The sequence below is a fragment of the Empidonax traillii genome, unplaced genomic scaffold, assembly GCF_003031625.1.
Source record: "Empidonax traillii isolate 1590-97213 ecotype Southwest subspecies unplaced genomic scaffold, ASM303162v1 scaffold426:size1138770, whole genome shotgun sequence".
NCBI classification, from domain to species: domain Eukaryota; kingdom Metazoa; phylum Chordata; class Aves; order Passeriformes; family Tyrannidae; genus Empidonax; species Empidonax traillii.
The window spans coordinates 781,340-799,816 of NW_020955619.1; the positions used below are offsets into that span (position 1 = coordinate 781,340).

The 18,477-nt window shown below is 49.3% G+C and overlaps 1 protein-coding gene across 1 annotated transcript; it reads left to right on the plus strand.

Moving 5' to 3' along the window:
• The first annotated feature begins 1,170 nt into the window (after positions 1-1,170).
• Positions 1,171-18,267, plus strand: MYO1H (myosin IH). Its single transcript, XM_027894398.1, has 31 exons — positions 1,171-1,323; positions 1,506-1,621; positions 2,058-2,256; positions 2,679-2,759; positions 3,171-3,350; positions 3,697-3,795; positions 4,408-4,521; positions 4,851-4,922; positions 5,624-5,743; positions 5,882-5,949; positions 6,273-6,378; positions 6,800-6,880; positions 7,185-7,276; positions 8,622-8,716; positions 8,946-8,992; positions 9,207-9,287; positions 9,834-9,939; positions 10,201-10,318; positions 10,589-10,702; positions 11,054-11,130; positions 11,741-11,809; positions 12,445-12,529; positions 13,277-13,436; positions 13,797-13,880; positions 14,323-14,416; positions 14,944-14,999; positions 15,461-15,596; positions 15,997-16,064; positions 16,414-16,511; positions 17,464-17,563; positions 18,117-18,267. Exons 1-31 carry the CDS (start codon positions 1,198-1,200, stop codon positions 18,138-18,140), a joined length of 3,066 nt encoding a protein of 1,021 aa, XP_027750199.1. The 5' UTR covers positions 1,171-1,197; the 3' UTR covers positions 18,141-18,267.
• The last annotated feature ends 210 nt before the right edge of the window (positions 18,268-18,477 follow it).

Sequence of the window (18,477 nt, forward strand, 5' to 3'; positions counted from 1 at the left end):
GTCCCCAAGGGCAGGAGCAGAACGGCAAAGGTGCTGGGCTGGTGATCACAGCCCTGAGCCTCCGGAGCTGCTCCGGCTGCTTGGCCGCATCCTCTCCCCCAGTTCCCAAAGCCTGGAACCCTGCAAGGTAAGCTGCTCCAACTCTTTGATTTCATTTCTGTCCTCAGGGAAGCATTTAATGCATTAGTTAGCTAGTTCTCTCTGAACTGTCCAATTCTGGTGTCTTTAAAATACAAACAAAAAAGAAACCCAGAAAACACCACTTTAGCACTCTATTATTGAAGAATATGTGTAATGTAGGCATATACATGGCGAATGTGCAGCCAAAACTTGTTTTCTATTTGCCAGCATGAAATTAGCAGTTTGATTTAATTAAATAAAAAGCACAGTTTATTCTTGCAGCCTGGGAATCAAGCTTGATCCTCAGCAGGGAGGATTTCCAATGTGAAGTCAACTTCCACGATAAAGAATCAGAGGTGGAGGGTGCAAAAGAATTAGGTTCAATCAGTGATACCCTTTTTGGCATCTGTCAGCCTTTTGGGAAGGATGGGAGTGTGCTGGGAAGGGTTTAACTGTGCTGAGCCGCTGTTTGATTGGTTTTATCAGCGCAGTGGCTGTGGCTCATGCTGGCGTGTGGGGACCTCTGCTGCCAGCACCAGAACTCGACCTGGAGACACTGGGAATAACAGTCTTGTGCTAAGTGGTATTGGTTTTCCCCTAAAAGTCAGGTCCCATGAAGGTTTTCCCAGAGTTTCTCCACTTGTGCAGTTCTGTCTGCAGGTGGTGTAGAACTATTGATTTGATGGGTGTCTTCCACCATTTATTCCAGCTTTGTGCTTGCAAGGGCTCTATCCAGACTGAGTTACTGAAGTGTCCAGATCCCAACTGCATCTCCCAGGCTGGATTTGTCTCACCCTGCCGTTGTGTCAGTGAGAGGGTCTGGAAACCCTGGTCTTCCTCCCTGATCCCAGCAGTGAGTCTCGGACATCTTGACTGCGACGATGTCGAAATGCAAACTCTTATGGTGTGGAATTGCCATCTTTGGACAAGGATCCTGGAATAAGGATCTCTTGGCATTACCTGCGCAAGGATGATGTGGCCCTTCAGGTCTCTCCTAACTCTGCTCCCTCCTAATCCTGTGTCCCCCCCCACTTTGCGTTGCAGAAGGAAGAAGTGGACGACAACACCGACGAGAACATGGAGGGGGCTCTGATAGCCCGGGACAAGGTCGGAGTGCAGGACTTTGTGCTCCTGGACTCCCACACCAGTGAGGCTGCTTTCCTCAACAACCTGCGGAAGCGCTACCAGGAGAACCTCATCTATGTGAGTGCTGGTGGTGTGGATTTGTGTGAAATGTCTCCAAGGGGGCCTTGCTGGTCGGATTCAGGAGGAAGAGCTGTGTAGAGTCTGTGAGTGTAGCAACAAGCCTTGCTGCAGGTTTGTAGTAGGGTGGGTGATTCTGGTGCTGGAGCAGGTTTCCCACCTGAGTGCTCTCCCTCCTGCAGACATACATTGGTACCCTCCTCGTGTCTGTGAACCCTTACAAGGAGCTGGACATCTACACCGTGACTCAGATGCAGCTCTACCGAGGGGTGAACTTCTTTGAACTGCCACCACATCTGTAAGTAATCCCTTGGGATGTCAGTCCGGATCACTGATTTGGGATTTCTCTGTAACGTTGTGGCACCGTGGGGGTGTGTCCACAGGCACTAGGTCTAGTTTTTACTGTTAGACCTTGAGTTCAGATTCATTTTGAGCTCAGTTTTCCCAGTGGAAAGTGTCCCTGCCCTTATCAGGTGGTTGGAATGAGATCACAGAATCACAGAGTATTCCAAGTTGGAGGTGGGAATGACCCACAAGGATAATAAAGTCCAACTCTTCACTGAAGGGATGATGTCCAAGATCCCTTCCAACCCAAACCATCTGGGATTCTATGATCCTGTCCAACACTTGTAAAGCTAGAGCAGGAGTAATACCCTGGCAAGCCTTTGATACTGTGTCTCCTGTGCCATTCCTGATGGATGTTCCCCTCCAAATGCCTCCTGTGCCATGTCCAGATATGCCATAGCTGACAACGCCTACCGGGTGATGTGCAGCGAGTACAACAACCACTTCATCCTCATCTCTGGGGAGAGTGGGGCTGGGAAGACAGAGGCATCCAAGAAGATCCTGCAGTACTACGCAGTGACCTGTCCCACCACGGAGCAGCTGCAGATCGTCCGGGACCGGCTGCTCCTTTCCAACCCTGTTCTTGAGGTAAGAAACTAAATCAGGGGACAAAATGCACAAGGGTTGGTGTTGGTGGCCTCACTGTCAAGGCTTCCTCCAAGTCTGCACCCCTGGGTCCAGGAATGGCCAACACTGACCTGTTGGTGGCACAACCTCTGACCCAATCCTTGGGATTTAATACAATTTAATGTTTGGAAACTTAAGTGTGGGGTTTCTAGCAGAGGATGGATGAAACCTCGGAGTGCAACAGCCCCTTGGGGCTTCAGTTACAGGTTCTGTAAAGCAAAAATTGGTTTAGCTGAATTTCACTTGAAGCTACAGAAATACATGTGTTTGTAATTCTTTAATTCCACTGAATTCAGTGGGACTCAGCTTTGTTACCAGAACTTGGCCCTGTGTCAGGTTCTCAGTGAGGTGGGAAGTGACTTTACCTGTCTGTGTATCCACAGGCTTTTGGGAATGCAAAAACTCTGCGCAATGACAACTCGAGTAGGTTTGGGAAATACATGGACATCCAGTTTGATTTTAAGGTGAGAACAAATCCAGTGGAGCACTGTGGAAAAAAAAGCTGGGTCAGAGAACCTCTTGGGCACTGACCAGGCAGCCCAGGATTTATTAATCCTTACGCTGCACATTTGTGACTCTGTTTTTACAGGCCTTGCATTTTGCAGGTAAGGTCACAAGTTATCCATCCTGAAAGCTTCCTACATCACTGGCAATCCAGCCAGTGCTCCCTGAAAAGCTGAGAGAGAGTTGTAAAGCACAGTTAGCAGGACAGCAAACCCTTGCAATGTTGCTGGATACTCACTCTCAAATAAAAGGTGGCAGATACGTGACAGCAGAATCGGGTTTTTCCTGCTCATTCCTGGGTGTAAAAAAACAGCCATCATAGGGATGTTATTGGCATTTTTGGTGTTGATCTGACTGCTCTGTCCTGCCAGGGAGCACCAGTGGGAGGGCACATCCTCAGCTACCTAATTGAGAAATCCAGAGTTGTGCACCAAAACCACGGGGAAAGGAATTTCCATATTTTCTACCAGTTGTTGGAGGGTGGAGAGAAGGATCTTCTGTCCTGGCTTGGGCTGGAGCGCAACCCCCAGAAGTACACGTATCTCATCCAGGTCAGTGGGAGCTGCTCCCTCTGTGGCACACCAGGAATCACAGGGGTTGCAAAGGCAGCTTGGGCAGGAGATATTCTTACCCTGAAAAAAACAGAGGATGGCTGCAAGCTCAGGCCCTGCACAAGCCTTAACCAGTTTATGGTAACACTCAGTGCTTTGATTTATTTTGAGGTTTTCAGTATAAACTGAAAATTCTGATCAAAAGAGCCACTTTTAGGATTAATAGCACTGACATAACTTGCTGAGGAAACTGGAAATGAAAGCAGTCTGCCCAGAAGTATCTGTTTGCTGATAATAAGGTTGCTTTGCCAATGAATTGTGCTAATCCATCTTTCTTTTGCTGTAGGGTCGATGTGCCAAAGTGTTTTCTATTAATGACAAGAACGACTGGAAAATAGTCCGCAAAGCTTTTTCTATCATTGACTTCACTGAGAAAGATATGGAGGTGTGTGTGTTACAAGGGAATTTAAAGAGGGAACTGCTGTTTTTCTGAAGTGATGGAAGCAGCCTTGCTTGGGAGAAGTATTAAGGGTGGCATAGGACATTATTTTGGTGGTTACTACCTGGAGGGAGCCGACAACAAAGATGGAGAGGGACTTTTTACAAGAGCATGGGTGACAGGACAAGGGGGGAAGGCTTCCCACTGACAGAAAGCAGGGTTGGATGGGGGATTGGGAAGGAATTCTTACCTGTGAGGGTGCTGAGGCCCTGGCACAGGTTGCCTAGAGAAGCTGTGGCTGCGTTGGCCCTAGAAGTGCCCAAGGCCAGGTTGGACAGGGCTTGGAGCGACCTGGGATAGTGGAAGGTGTCCCTGCCTATGGCATGGAAAATCCTCAAGGTTCTTTCCAACCCAGACCATTCTGCAATTCCATGGGATTGAGGGAGTGGATGGGAGAGGAGCATGATGCCCGTGGGGGCATCACACCCCTGGAGCAGGTTCTCTGACTCACCTCCCTCAGCCTGGGCAATATTCTGGTCACCAGCAGGTGTAGGAAAGAGTTGCACCATTCCCAAGCTGTGGAAACCTGTGTTCTAATGGTCTGTCTCCTGTTCTTAGCACCTCTTTGGAATTGTTGCCAGTGTCCTGCACCTTGGGAACATTCAGTTTGAAGAGGACAGCAATGGCCATGCCATCATCCGGGATGGCACCCAGATCAAGTGGATTTCAAAGGTACCTTTGCTGAGACAGTGCCAGAATTGCCAGTGCTATGAAGAAAACCTTAACCCTGCTGTGGTTTTTTCTTAAGGACAAAACATTTGTTCCCCAAAACAGGGGGGTAACTATATAAATATATAACTATATAAATATCCAGCTCTTTTTGTAAACTGTCTGGAATTTTCTCTGTAGCTCATCTCCCTGGAACTTCCTTAATTGCTCTTGCTCAAAGATGAGGGAGGCTGGGAAGGCACTGAGGCTTGTGCCCCACTGGTCACACTGTGCTGCCTGTTTAAAGTGTCCTGCTGGCTCTGCTCCAAGTGCAAACATTCCCTTTCCTACAGCTCCTGGGTGCCCACCTGTCCATCCTGCAGGAAGCTCTCACCAACCGCAAGATCGAGGCCAGATCCGAAGAGGTACCGAGTGGTTCTGTGTAACCCCAAACGTTGGGAGACCCCCAACTCTGGAGGGGGGGACACACAAGGGGCTCTGTTCTCAATGTTACAGTACAAACAGGTCACTCTGGCTGTCCCACTCCTCCTCCACATCCCCTTCTTCTAGCTGAGACATTAAATTATATATATCTCCAATATTGGGGTTTCTAGCTGAACAAGAAACTGTTAAAAACTTGGGAACAGGGACTTGCAGGCAGCCCTGTGTTAGAGCCAAACAGTTTCCCTTTTTCCAGTCCTTAGTGCTTCCTGGGAAACTGTAAGTAATCACTGGCAAAAACTGCTCTTTGAGCATTTCGTATTTTTATTTTAATAAAATCAAACTAAGAGGAAGTCAGAATAGCTCCCCCGCTTGTCTAAGTTAGTATTCCCCAAAATGTAATGTCCCAGTCCTGCTGGCATGTTGTGATTGGAGGAACACTGATGGGAAATAAAGCTGTAGGTGGAATCATGGAAGCCTGGAATGGTTTGGGTTGGAAGGGACCTTAAAGATCATCCAGTTCCACCCCTTGCCATGGGTATGTACAGGAGGAGCTGCAGCCCAGCTGTGCTGTGGTGCACACCAGTGGGGGTGGTTCTCCAAGCCACAAGTGTGCATTGGCTTGGCAGAAGGTTACTATGATTATCTGTGGTGTTTGGCAGCTCTGGCATATCTTTATTTCCAGGTCCTGAGCCCACTGAACGTGGATCTGGCATTCTATGCCCGGGACGCCGTAGCCAAGGCGATTTATGGACGGACTTTCACTTGGCTCGTCAACAAAATCAACGGCTCTCTGGCCAACAAGGTTGGTTTCTTGCCTGGGGTCCTGCTTTAAAGTGGCTTCTCCATTGGGATGTGACTCTCGAAGAGAAAGTTTAAAATCCAGGTGAAAGAAGGAACATGCAGGGAAGGAGCAATTGCAGAGCTGTGGTGTCTTTAACAGGATTCAACTCTGAAAACAGTTATTGGCCTGCTGGATATCTATGGCTTTGAAGTGCTGGACACAAACAGGTAAGGGCTGTTCCTGAGGCTTGGGGTGACCTGGGGCATGTGCTGAAGTCCTGCCTGACTTCTGGAGTGTGCTCTTCCCCCTGCAAGGCAAGACATGGGGGACTGTAATATCTGGGTGCAGGGGCTTTGCTGAACCCCACTGAAAGCTTTAGCTTGGGGTACAGGCCTGGGTTTGGGCCGTTGGTACTGCTGTGTGGGAGGGATGTGTGGGTTTGGTCTGTGTGGAAGTGGGTGGTTTGGCTTGAGAACAGCAGGTGGTGGTGGGAGAAGCTGAACTGCCCATGGAATACATAAAACCTGACGCTCATTTAAACCCTCCAAAGCTTTGAGCAGTTCTGCATTAATTACTGCAATGAGAAGCTCCAGCAGCTGCTGATTGAGATGACCCTGAAAGCAGAGCAGGAGGAATATGAACTGGAAGGGATAGAGGTAAATTATATTTCCCCCTCCTTTTCTCTTTGAACTGTCATTACACTGAATGCTTTTGATCAGCAATGTGAAAGGCATCCTGTTTTTTTCAGTTTGTTATTGTTCCCACGGGAAGTGTGAGATTGCCACGGGTCTCATTCTGAATCCCCTTTTGAAGTGTAATTTAGCCAAGACTTAATTTACATCATTTAAGAAAGAAGCAAGGCCTTCCCCAAAACTCAGATGTTGAGCAGTGACAATGTCCCTGGAGAATGAGGAACTCCAGCAGTGCAAGACATGGGAAGGCGGAAAACATTCCTGTAGAGGACAAGGTTCCTAATTCACAACACTGATCTTTAGTGGGATCTAAGTTCCAAAGAACTTTAAAATTGCAAAGAAAAAGTCTTCATCTAAAGCTGTTCTTCCTTTCTTCGTCTTACAGTGGGAGCCAATCCCATATTTTAACAACAAAATCATCTGTGACTTGGTTGAGCAGAAGCACAAAGGAATAATCTCCATTCTGGTAAGAACAGAGTTTGTGCTGAATTAAAATGCTGGCCTGTGCCCTGTTCTAATGACCCATAATCACGTATTTTTTCTTCTGATTATGGGATGGATCTGCATCATTCAGTGTGTAAACACACTGACCCTGTAAACAAACAACCAGAAAGGCAGAGGATCTTACGAGTGGAGAGCTGTGGGGGTTGAAGGGGGTGGGTGCTTTACTTCTCCACCAACTGGTCTCAGGCTTTATGTAACACAGTTATATTTTGTGGAGGAGGGAGCAGGTGATCAGGGGAGCCCTGATCCAGTGTCTGCTCTTCCAGGATGAGGAATGTTTGCGGCCTGGGGAGGCGACTGACCTGAGCTTCTTGGAAAAGCTGGAAGAGAAAGTAGGAGATCATCCCCACTTCGTGACGTATGCATTTACCTCTGTATCCTATCCCAGCCTCTCCCCATCTCAAATCCATGACAGTGTTTGGGAGGGAACAATGTTTGCTTTGTACCAGAGCAAATCAAGCAGCCCATGCAGTGTCTGACACTGAAATGTGCTGTGCTGGCAGAATCTGACCCAGGGCACTGGGAGGTGTGTGTGGAGTGTCCTGTCTCTTTACTGGTGTGATGCTGATCTGTGAACTGGTTTCATTCCACATTAAAATTAGGGACTCATGGGCTCAGCCCATGATTTTAGCCCAGGAAGGTTAGATGACTCTGGCTCTAGGTGGCTTTGGCCCCACTGACTCCAGGGAAAGCTGAGGATGTTGTGACAAGGAGCCCAATGCCCAAGGGGTGTATAAATATTTACGTTCATCTTGCCACATGTGAGATTTGAGTTCAAAAAGGAGAGAAAATGCTCCTGCTCCTATCCCCGAGCTGAGTGACATTTTGGTTGATACTCTATTTGCAGTGGGTTTGGAGCCCATTTTGGTGGCAGATGAGTGCGTTGGCACTGGGCTGGTTCCCAGCAGGAGCTGCTGAAGGCTCTGACAAGGCATCAATTCCGAGTCCCGCTGCTGAGCTGTCACTGTTCCTACAGCTCTGAACTTCGCCACAGCCAAGTGGAAAATTTGGAGCCAACTTCCTTGTCACCACAATGTGCCTTAATGCTGTTCTGCCTGATTAAAGCTTTAAATAGCAGTGCTGGAGCTACTTAAACAGGATCTGTACTTGGCGATGCTCTTGGAAGGAGCTTTGATAGACTAATGTGCTGTTGTGACACCCAGCTCTGCAGTTACTGACTGCTTACAAAGCTGAAAATTCAACTGTGAAGTTGCTCTTTTTTTTTCTTGTGTTTTTTTTTTTTTTTTCCTCCAAGGAATCCTTGCTTTCTAAAATTTTCCTGCTATTCTTGAACATTTGGATTCCTCCTTTGTATTTGGGTTCTTGCTCCAGGGCAAAATATCTTGAGCAATCCTTTGCCCCGGGTTTGCTTTGAAGTTGAGGGAGTTGCTAATCTTTTCCCCCCACATAAGCAATAAGAATGTATTTAAATGAATGTTATGGGAAGAAATCTTAATATTTCTGGAAAGGGTGATCCTTGTCAAATGTCAGCAGGAAGGTCACAGGTATTCTGAGTTTATGGGAGCTGCTGCCACCAGAGAGAAATGATGGTTTGACTCTGGGCCGTAACTCTACAGTCAGAGCCCCATCTCAAAAGGCACAAATCCTACATTTCCATCTGTCCTGTAGCTGTGACTCTCTCCAAGCTGAGCAAAGCAGTTTGTTGCCCTTTCTCTTGGTGTTTTGCTGTTCTCTCCCTGCAGTCGCAAACTCGCGGACCAGAAAACGCGGAAATCCATCGACTGGGTGGATTTCCGGCTCCTCCACTACGCAGGAGAGGTCACTTACTGTGCTGTTGGTGAGTGAGCAGGGCCAGTCTGGGAGTTGTGAGCTCTTCAGGTGGTCTGGGAGCTGATGACTTGATGGGAAGAGGAATTCCCAAATACCTGCCCTCTGGAGACACTGTTATTTGAACGTCTCACACGTGACTGCAGTGAGAACTTTGAGGACAGAAATGTCCTGATTTTGTGCTGAAGTTTGTGGCCTCCAAAAGAATTAAATTTTTTTTTTTTTAATTTTTTTTTCAGGATTTCTGGAGAAGAATAATGATCTGCTGTACAGAAATCTGAAGGAGGTAAGGACAAACAAGGGATGCTGTTTTCTTGTTAACTGCTTGGAGCAAAAATGCTTTGCAGAAGATGTGTTTAATCCCTGCAGCAAAAAAGAACATACTTTTCCCTTTGGAAGTGACCTTGAGGCACCTATATGTGTGTCCTCAGGGCTGTGCTGCTCACAGGAGCAATAGAAGTGCTGCTCAATAAGGCAACTTTGAATTCCTCCTGTTTCAGGTTCTGTGCAACTCCAAGAATGCCATCATTAGAGATTGTTTTCTCCTGTCAGAGCTGGACAACAGGAGGAGACCAGAGACTGTGAGTTTTCCTTTAGACTTAACTCCCCAAGCCTTGGTTTAACCACTGATCCTGCCCTTAGTCCTTATGGCCATAAACTAAAACATGAGAAGTTCCTCCTCAACATGAGGGAAAATTTCTTTCCATGGAGATGGCAGAGCACTGGAACAGCTGCCCAGGGAGGGTGGTGGAATCTCCTCTCTGGAGACATTCCAAACCCACACGGGCAAGTTCCTGTGCCATCTTCTCCAGGTGACTCTGCCTGGGCTGGGGTGTTGGACTGGATAATCTCCAGAGGTCCCTTCCAACCCCAATGATTCTGGGATTCCTGAACTTGGTGGATGTTTTTGCTGCTGTTCCACCCCTGCAAACTTCCTGGCAGCTGAACAGTGATGCTGCTGAGACAGCAGCCCGTGTTTATATATGTGTGTATATACATATATATATATGTATATATAACATGACAGCTTTCACTTCCAGCTTTAAGCTGGATGCAGGGAGTGAGTTATCTCAGTTCCTGCAGTGATGAGTTCCAGGGCTAAGAAAGTTCTTTCGATGCTGTCTTAGGTTGCAACCCAGTTCAAAAACAGCCTGACGAGTCTGATAGAAATCCTGATGTCCAAGGAACCTTCTTACGTCCGCTGCATTAAACCCAACGAGAACAAGGAGCCTGGTAAGGCTGGAGGCACGGAGGAGGTCAAGGAATGAACTGAGAGACTTGTTTGTAGCAAGGTGCAGCCTGTGTATGTGCCTGTGTACGTGTGTGTGTGTGTTTTTATATGTATGTATACGTAAATAACTTAGTTGAGCTGCAGCAAAGTCATCACCTTGGATCGTTGGGGATTTGATTCCTCCCTGGTTTCTCCCAACATATGGACAAGTGGGGGAGCTTCCACAGGCAGAACTTGCCAGTGAATGTGTATCCTTGCTGCAGGGAAGTTTGATGATTTCCTGATCCGACACCAGGTGAAGTACCTGGGCCTGATGGAGCACCTGCGGGTGCGACGGGCCGGCTTCGCGTACCGGCGCAAGTACGAGCTCTTCCTGCAAAGGTGAGCTTTCCCAGGGAATCCTGCCCTCCCATGGGGGCTTCTGAGCAAGCTGTGGTTAAAAGTCCACTCCCAGTGATGAAAGGTGTCAGCAGACACTCCATCAAAAATAACCTTTGCATGTGTTTTGTCTGGATCTGTTTTCACCTGCTTTGGCATCGTCTCTCTCAAATAAAGCAGTGGGAATTTGAGGGGGGGGGGCGGGGGGAGATTTCAGGAAGGGGTTTCTCAAATTTCATGCAATTTGTGTTGATGTCTTGCTGACCCTTTCAGGTATAAATGCCTCTGTCCAGCTACCTGGCCCAACTGGCACGGGACAGCAGCTGAGGGCGTGGAGAGGCTCATCAAGCACATAGGTTACAAGCCTGAGGAGTACAAGTTAGGAAGGTAAATGTCCTTGCTCTGGCTGTGATCTCTGCTCTCAGTGGTTGCTGTTGGATCTTCTGTCCTGTCTGTGACACAAGCAAGGAGACAGATAAAGCCCCCAGATGCATACATTTCTTGTTTATTTTTACCTGTTTCCATGGAAACTTCAATCCAGCCTCATTTCTTCCATCTCTGGGTTAGGGCAGATGGGCTGCTTTGCCTCATATCCAGGTCTCCTGCTTGCTTGGGCAGCCCGGGGCACCTTTTAGGCTTGGGTGCCATCACAGCTCGTTTGAAGACCCTGAACCTGGTGGGGGCAGCTGAAACAAGGGCCCACCATGAATAATAACCTGTTCCTGGTCTCTTTTTCAGAACCAAAATATTCATTCGTTTCCCAAAGACTCTGTTTGCTACAGAAGATGCCTTTGAGTACAGGAAACAACTGCTGAGTAAGGTTCTAGTTCCCTTCCTCTGACACAGACTAAGCAGCAGGGCCTGGTGAACCGTGTTCTGGGCTCCAGGTTGTAGGAGATGCCAGGTTGGACTGGGCTTAGAGCAACCTGGGCTAGTGGAAGGTGTCCCTGCCCATGGCAGGGGCTGGACAAGATGGGCTTTCAGGTCCCTTCCAGCCCAATCCACTCTGGGATTCTGTGCACCGTGGTGAGAGCTGAGCCCCCTGGTCTGCATAGCTCTGCAGAATCCATGGAAAACTCAGTAATCTTTCTCCAGGGTGGGGAGAAATCACTGGCTCTTTGGCTTGAGTCCTGGATCTGTGGCTCCTTCAGAGCTCCTCAGTCCTATGAGTCCGTGCCTAGATGCACCAAATACTTTTCCCTTGGAATTGGGATCTCACCAGTCTCATCCTGGTGGCACCTGTCTGCACCTCCTTGAAAAGCATAAACAAAGGACCTACACAGGCTACTCCTGGGCCTGTTGGTGTTGTGGCTCCTCTGTTCCCTGGTGGTTGTGCAGCCCCTCCTGTGCTGGTGGAGTGTGGGATCTTGGCTCCTCAGTCTCTAGTCCTGGAGGTACAAGTGATGTCCCTGCCTCTTTTTCCAGTTTCAAGACTACAGGCCAAATACAAAGGATTCCTCGGGAAAAGAGCATACCAGAAGAAGAGGAAAGCAGGTATGGGCTCTGGAGTGGAGGATTCTCTCAGGCCTGGGCTTTCCATTGGAGTTGTAGCTTTGGGAGGTCACAAATCCATAGTGCTGTGGGTAACACTCGTGGCTTCCCCGCAGGGCTGTGGGTGTCAGGTGAGATGCAGGTGTCAGCTGCACAAAGAGCATTCACAGAGCAGTTACAGAGACCTCTTTGGTTGTGTTTGGCTCCTCACACCACAGGCTGCTCTTGGCCTCAGCCAGGCACCAGCTGTGGGAGCAGCTCTGAGCAGCAGCAGCACCTTCTGCTGCACACGTGGGGACATTCTGAGGTACTGATGAAGGGAAAAAAAAAACATTTTACCACATCAGGCAGGCTGATCTAAAACCTGCAGACTCAAAGGGCAGCTTTCTGAGATGGGCTGTGTGCAGGGACAGCAGGAGGCTGAGCAGTGACAAGGTCTGGCACTGCCTTTGGGGTTGAGCTCCCCCAGTGCAGGTGAAACTGGATCAACCACTTATGATGGAGAAGAAAACATCCTAAACTTCTTGCTGTTCCCATCAGCTGATCTTTAGAGCTCCAAGAGAACCAGTTCTAGCTTCTGCTGTGTGGATTAGAGGACAGCTTGGCACAGGCTCCCTGATACCTGGTTGTTCTTGCAGCCATCAAGCTGGAGGCGTGTTGGCGAGGAGCGCTGGCACGGAAGGAGGCCAAGAAGAGGACGTGGGCAGTTCAGACAATCAGGAAGTAACTATCACTGTGGGGGGGTCCTGAGGAGGGCTGTGGGAGGGGGGTCCCAGCGTGGAGATGGTCTCTGGACAACGAGCCCAGAGTACTGACAGTGCAGGGAGTCAAAACCAGCTCCTTCCCGGCCATCTCCAAGCTGTGGTTGTAGGTAGGAGGACAAGTGCCAGGGGTTGGTCTGAAATGCCTGGCACCTCTTCAGGAATTCTCTGACTGGTACAAATTTCTGTGGTTCTGCTGGTTTGTATTTCCAAACCATAGAATCCCAGGACGGTTTGGGTTGGAAGGGAGTTGAAACTCATCCAGTCCCACCCCCTGCCATGGACAGGGACAAACCTTCCACTAGACCAGGTTGCTCCAAGCCCTGTCCAGCCTGACCTTGGACACTCCCAGGGATGAGGCAGCTTCTCTGGGCAGCCTGTGCCAGGGCCTCACCACCCTCACAGGCAACAATTGCTTCCTAATCCTTTGCATACCCCTCCATTCCCTGACATCCTCCCTCTCCACTCCCTTAAACTCAGCTCCCAAAGTAGAGCTGATCTTCCTTTCAGACTCCAAAGTACCGTGTTCTGGCCAACAGAACTTGGGAAAAGAGAGTTAATATTTAAGATACTATAAAGTTTAAGATTGCCACTGCTGTACGTCAGTTAGCATCAGCGATCTGTTAACCTGATGTGTGTCCTCTGTCCCTCACCTCATTCCATGGATTTCTCGGGGTCCTGTTCAGTTCTGGTTTGGTGTTTTCTGTAGGTTCATAACTGGCTTCATCAATCGAAAGAAGCCCCTTTGCCCAGAGAACAGGGATTTTGTGAGGCTTGCCCAGTACAAGTACCTGATCAAGCTCCGAGACCACCTTCCAAAAAATGTCTTGGACAAGAGCTGGCTCCAACCTCCCTCCATCCTGGAAGAGGTGAGTGCTGCTGGAGGCTTTGGGAGAGGTGAAGGTGCTTCTGTTCCGTGGTCATGCATGTGCACTCCTCGTGTGGGAGAAGAGCAGGGATCTGCTGGCTTGTCCGCTTTGGAAGAGCCTGAAATCTGCTGTGTCTGGCTGGGAATGGGAGGAATGGCCCCGGCTTTGTGTTTCCAAGGAAAGTAGGGAGATCTGTGTTGTTTTAAACAATGGAAGGATAAAATGCACAGACAGAAAAGCACTGCACAGACACAAGCCCTGTAAAGACAAAATTATTCCCATGATCTTTTAGGTTGGTGGAACAGACAGACCTGTTTGCATAACTTCCTGACTGGTTTATTTTAACTTTTTTAAATGTAGACATCCGAGCTGCTCCAGAAAATCTGCATGAGGAACCTGGTGAGGAAATACTGCCGGGGGCTCACTGCCGAGAGGAAAGCACAGGTAACCCAACACCTGAGTTCAAACACACTGTGCCTGAGTGACCCCCTGCTCCCTGTGGATCATCTGGAACACAGGCTGCACCTCCTGCTGCTGCTGCTCTCACCCACTCAGGGATAAGAGCAATCACATGGCAGCCTGGAGTCAGGGATTCCTTCTTGCAATGTACAGAGCAGTTCTCCTACAGACACGTGGGGCTTTATCTTATAGCATTAAAACTGTGCTCCATGTAATTAGAAAAGATACAAAAATCAGAAAAATCTGTGGGATTGTTCCTGCTGCCCCTTTATTTGGTGTAATACAGGAATAGCTTAAAGCTGTTGGAAGAAATGCAGCACAATTCCATGATTCCATAGTCAGGTGGGCAGTAACAGTGTTCACATCACACCTGCTGATGTTCTTGATGGAGGATCTCTGAGCTAAAGGCTGTTCTTCCCCACCTCAGTTGCAGCAGAAGGTGGTGACCAGTGCTGTTTTCCAAGGGAAGAAGGAGGGATATGTCCAGAGCATCAACCAGCCCTTCCTGGACACCCGGCTGAGTGAGTGCACAGCAACCCTTGGGCGCTCGGCTAGGGGCTCCTGCTCAGGGAAGGTCTGTTGGGCCAAACAGATGCATTTGCAAGAGAAATTCCTACCTGGCAGAGGCAGCATCACCTGCTGCGTTGGAGTTCCCTTCCTCTGTCATGTCTAATGACACCTACTCAGAGATCAATCTGCCAGACTGGTTCTCACACTGGGGGTACTGGGATCCCTGTGGGACAGAGATCCAGAAACCCGAGCAGAATTCCCTGTGGGCTGGGGTGGATCAGGGGCTGAACCAAGAGCAGACTCAAGAACAGGCAGAAACTCCCAGTGTGAATTAATTGTCAGGCAGGAGAGTTACCAAAATGGGTTTAGGGGTGGCTGGAAGTGACCACCCTCAGTTTGGAAGGGATTGTGCCAAGGGGACAAGGACAATTGGGATGAAGACAGTGCAGCTCTCTGGTGCTGACTGGGGCAGTGGTAATTGTCTGTGGCTGTAGATCTGTCACCTACACTCAGTTTCTCTCTCTGGTTTGCTCCTCAGAAGTGAATGATATAAACCCCAAAGTGCTGCAGCTCATCCAAGGGGAGAACATCAAGGTAAGGGAAGGACAGAACCCTTAGAATTGCCTTCACTTGAGTCCTGGGAGCTGGTTGGTCACACAGGGCCTGATGAATAGCAGTGGAGCCACTATTTCCTTGCTTTTAAATTGGAGACAGGCCTCAAAATGCACCTAAGTAAGTTATTTAAGGTTCCACTTCTCACCCTGTTCGGCCTCTACAGAGCAGGAGCAGAGCCAGGGTGTCTGTGCACTTCCCATGGTTCTGGCACAGAGGGCACAGGGGACCCATCTTGCTCAGAGCAGGATTCTTCCACCTGGATTTCCCAGTATAGAGTCCAGATTGCTGTGAGCAGAGCTCAGCAGGAGCTGCTGAGAGCTGGGCCTGCATCTCCACGGGCAGAGCTGCTCCTCACTGAGCTGCTTCCAGCCAGGAAAACTCAACTGCCTGGCCCAGGCCCCACAGCAGTGAAAGTGCTGATTCCAACTCGTTGTTTTCAGTATGTGACCCCCGTGATAAAATATGACAGGAACGGGTTCAAGGCGCGGGAGCGGCTCCTGGTGCTGACCCAGAGCTCAGCCTACGTGGTGGAGGTGGCCAAGGTCAAGCAGAAGATCGACTACGCCACGTTGAAAGGTAACTCTGGGAGCCCTCTGTCCAAGGCCAGGTTGGATGGGGCTTGGGGCAACCTGGGCTAGTGGAAGGTGTCCCTGCCCTATGGCAGGGGGTGGAACAGGATGGGCCTTAAGGTCCCTTCCAACCCAAACCATTCCATGACTCTGTGATGATTCTGTGAGTCATCATGGGGCTTCATGTCCTGGCAGAGGCCCTGGGGGGGAAGGATGAACTCCTGAAACTTAGTCTTGCAAACGTATTTGGAGCAATGATCTACCTGGCAACAGCTTTTCCGGGGGCATGGACAAACAGTTTGGGTTTCAGCCTTGAAAGTAGAATTTTGTAACTGAGAGAACACAGTTCTTTGCCCTCTGGAGCTGGGTTTGGTGGGTTTTCCTCTAATTTTGGATTTCTTTTGAAGGGATCTCCACCAGTAACCTGAGTGATGGGATCGTGGTCATTCATGTTCCAGAGGACAACAAACAGAAGGTAGAAAATTGTGATGTAGCTCCTGTGAGGTGGTGGTTAGAAATAAGGTCTTGTGGCTGATGCTTTCAGTATCATCAACTACTGATGCTTCTTAATTCCTCCTCATCAGACTTGTGCTCCAGACCGTTCCCCAGCTCCGTTCCCATATCTGCACATTCTCTTGTCTTTTTTTAGAGCCAGAGTTGCTCTCAATCCTAAATAATCCCTGGAAAGGATGTTTAATTCAGTCACTTCTGCCAGGCAGTCACTGCTCTGGCATTCCAGAGGAGTGTCTCTTAGTGCCCCATTGCTCTGTGGTCACATTCTGGGGTGGTGCCAGGTGAATTTATCCCTCTCTTCTCCTCTGCAGGGCGATGTGATCCTGCAGTGTGAGCACATCTTCGAGACGGTGACGAAGCTCTGCATGTTGGCCAACAAGCAAAGCGTCGTTAAGGTTGTGAAGGGAAGGTGAGGAGGGGAGGTGGATGGGCACCACTGGGCAGGCTCTATTCTACGGAAAAACCTGCTTCAAAACCTTTCAGGTCTGGACTACTCAGGTCAAGACTATTGCCCTCACCCAGCAGACAGTGCCCGAAGCTGGTCAGGTCTAATGCAGCAGCACTCCATGGCTTCCACAGGCACAGGAGAGAGAGGATAGGATGCACTGAGAGAAAATATATTAAAAATCATTCCAACCCTTTTCCCAGGCTAATGAGGCTTGTTTCCATGGTGGTGCACCTTGCTGGGTGTGCTGCTCTGCTCTGAAAGCTGCCCATGCCCCAGCTGCCTGAAACCCAAATTTATTTATAGGTAATTGCACTTTAAAACCACTTTTTCAGGTTCCTGCTGCTGTGTCCTGAGCGTGAGGTTGTGAGTTTAGTGGTTTCCCAGCGGATCCCATTAACCCCAGCTCTGAGGAAAGCCAGCTGGAAAGCTGGGGGTCACCTCAGGATAAATGCTCCTCTCCCAAAGGGATTGAGGAGGCCCAAGATGTGATTGCAGAGCTCAGGATCCTTCCACCCACGGCCCCGAGCTGAGGGCAGGTGGATGGTCTGTGTCTCTGATCTCCCTGTGAATTGGAGCTGGCAGGTGAAACCTGCACTTCTGCTCCAGCTTTTCTCCCTGGCTTTTGCCTTTCAGCTGTAATTAGATTTGGTGTGTTCAGTGGTTTTCTCCAGGTCAGATCTGCTTAACTTCTAGTGCTTAATTGCACCAGAAACATTCAAAGCCTGGGCCAGGCAGGGACGTTCCATTCATCAAACCCATCAGCCTGGGGGGGATAATGCAATTGTTTAGGAAATTCACCTAAGCTGGTGCTCTGATCTCTCATCTAAGGAGATTTGCCAAGGAACAGAAATAAAGGGGGCTTAGAGTAAAGCCTATTGTGGGGAGAGCACTCCTGGGGGTTCTGTCCTTGCAGCCTCCGGTTCCGCATCGGCTCCGGGAAGGAGGGGACGATGGTGTTCACTGTGGGGATGGAGCCTCAGGTCTTCAAGGACAAGAACGGACAACTAACAGTGGTAAGGCCTCATCTGAGCATGGGAATACACCTTGTGCTTCCTCCTGTGACACCCTCCACCTGCAGAGAACACAGCCCAGTGCCCTCTGTGGCAGTTCAGGAGGAGCTGAGTCCTCTCAGAGCAGAGGTACAGGAGTCACTGCTCACCGGTGTTTGCCTGCATGAGGGGATGCACAACAGCTGGTTCTGGCTGTGCTGGGAGCTGCAGCTCCATGAATTGTGCAGGAATTGCAACTGCTGCTTGCCCTCGAGCTGGCACAGGGATGGGAGAAGCAAGGCTCACCCATGGCTTGGTCAGTTAGAGAATTTAACCTGACCCAAATTCAACAAGCACCTGCAAAATGAGGTCTCAGGTGACATTTTCCAACTCTTATTGCCTCCCTCAACCAAGTTTTGCCTGGAGTCAGTTGGGGGATGGAAGGGAGGCACTTCTTGTCACCCAAGCAGGCCATGGGAGGAACTGAGAGCTCCAAGGAAGAATTCCATGGAGCTGTAATACCCTCAGGGCACTGGTCAGCTGTCCCTAACTTAATGACTCCTTTTTCTCATCCCAGGTGTCAACACAGGTAAAGTCTTGATGAGAACCAGTTCCTGTTCCTGGGCCCTGCCTTGACTGGGAACAGAAAGGAGCCTGCAGGATGAGACCAGCCCTCACATCTCCCCTGGAATCTCTGATGCCACAGGGCTGCTGTGATTTGAGAGTTTGCTTGCATCTTTTAGGCTCTTTTTTTATAGCTTAAAACTATTCAACTCTAGCTAAATAAAATCCGCAATGTTGCTGTAACTTTCCACTGAGCAGAGATTCTCCTTACACTGTCACAGGGACACGTTTAAACCAAAAGCTGCAATCCCACAGGTAAAATGTCCATCTCTGATAGCTCTGACTGGTCAGGAAGGACTAAGACAGAAGCCAAA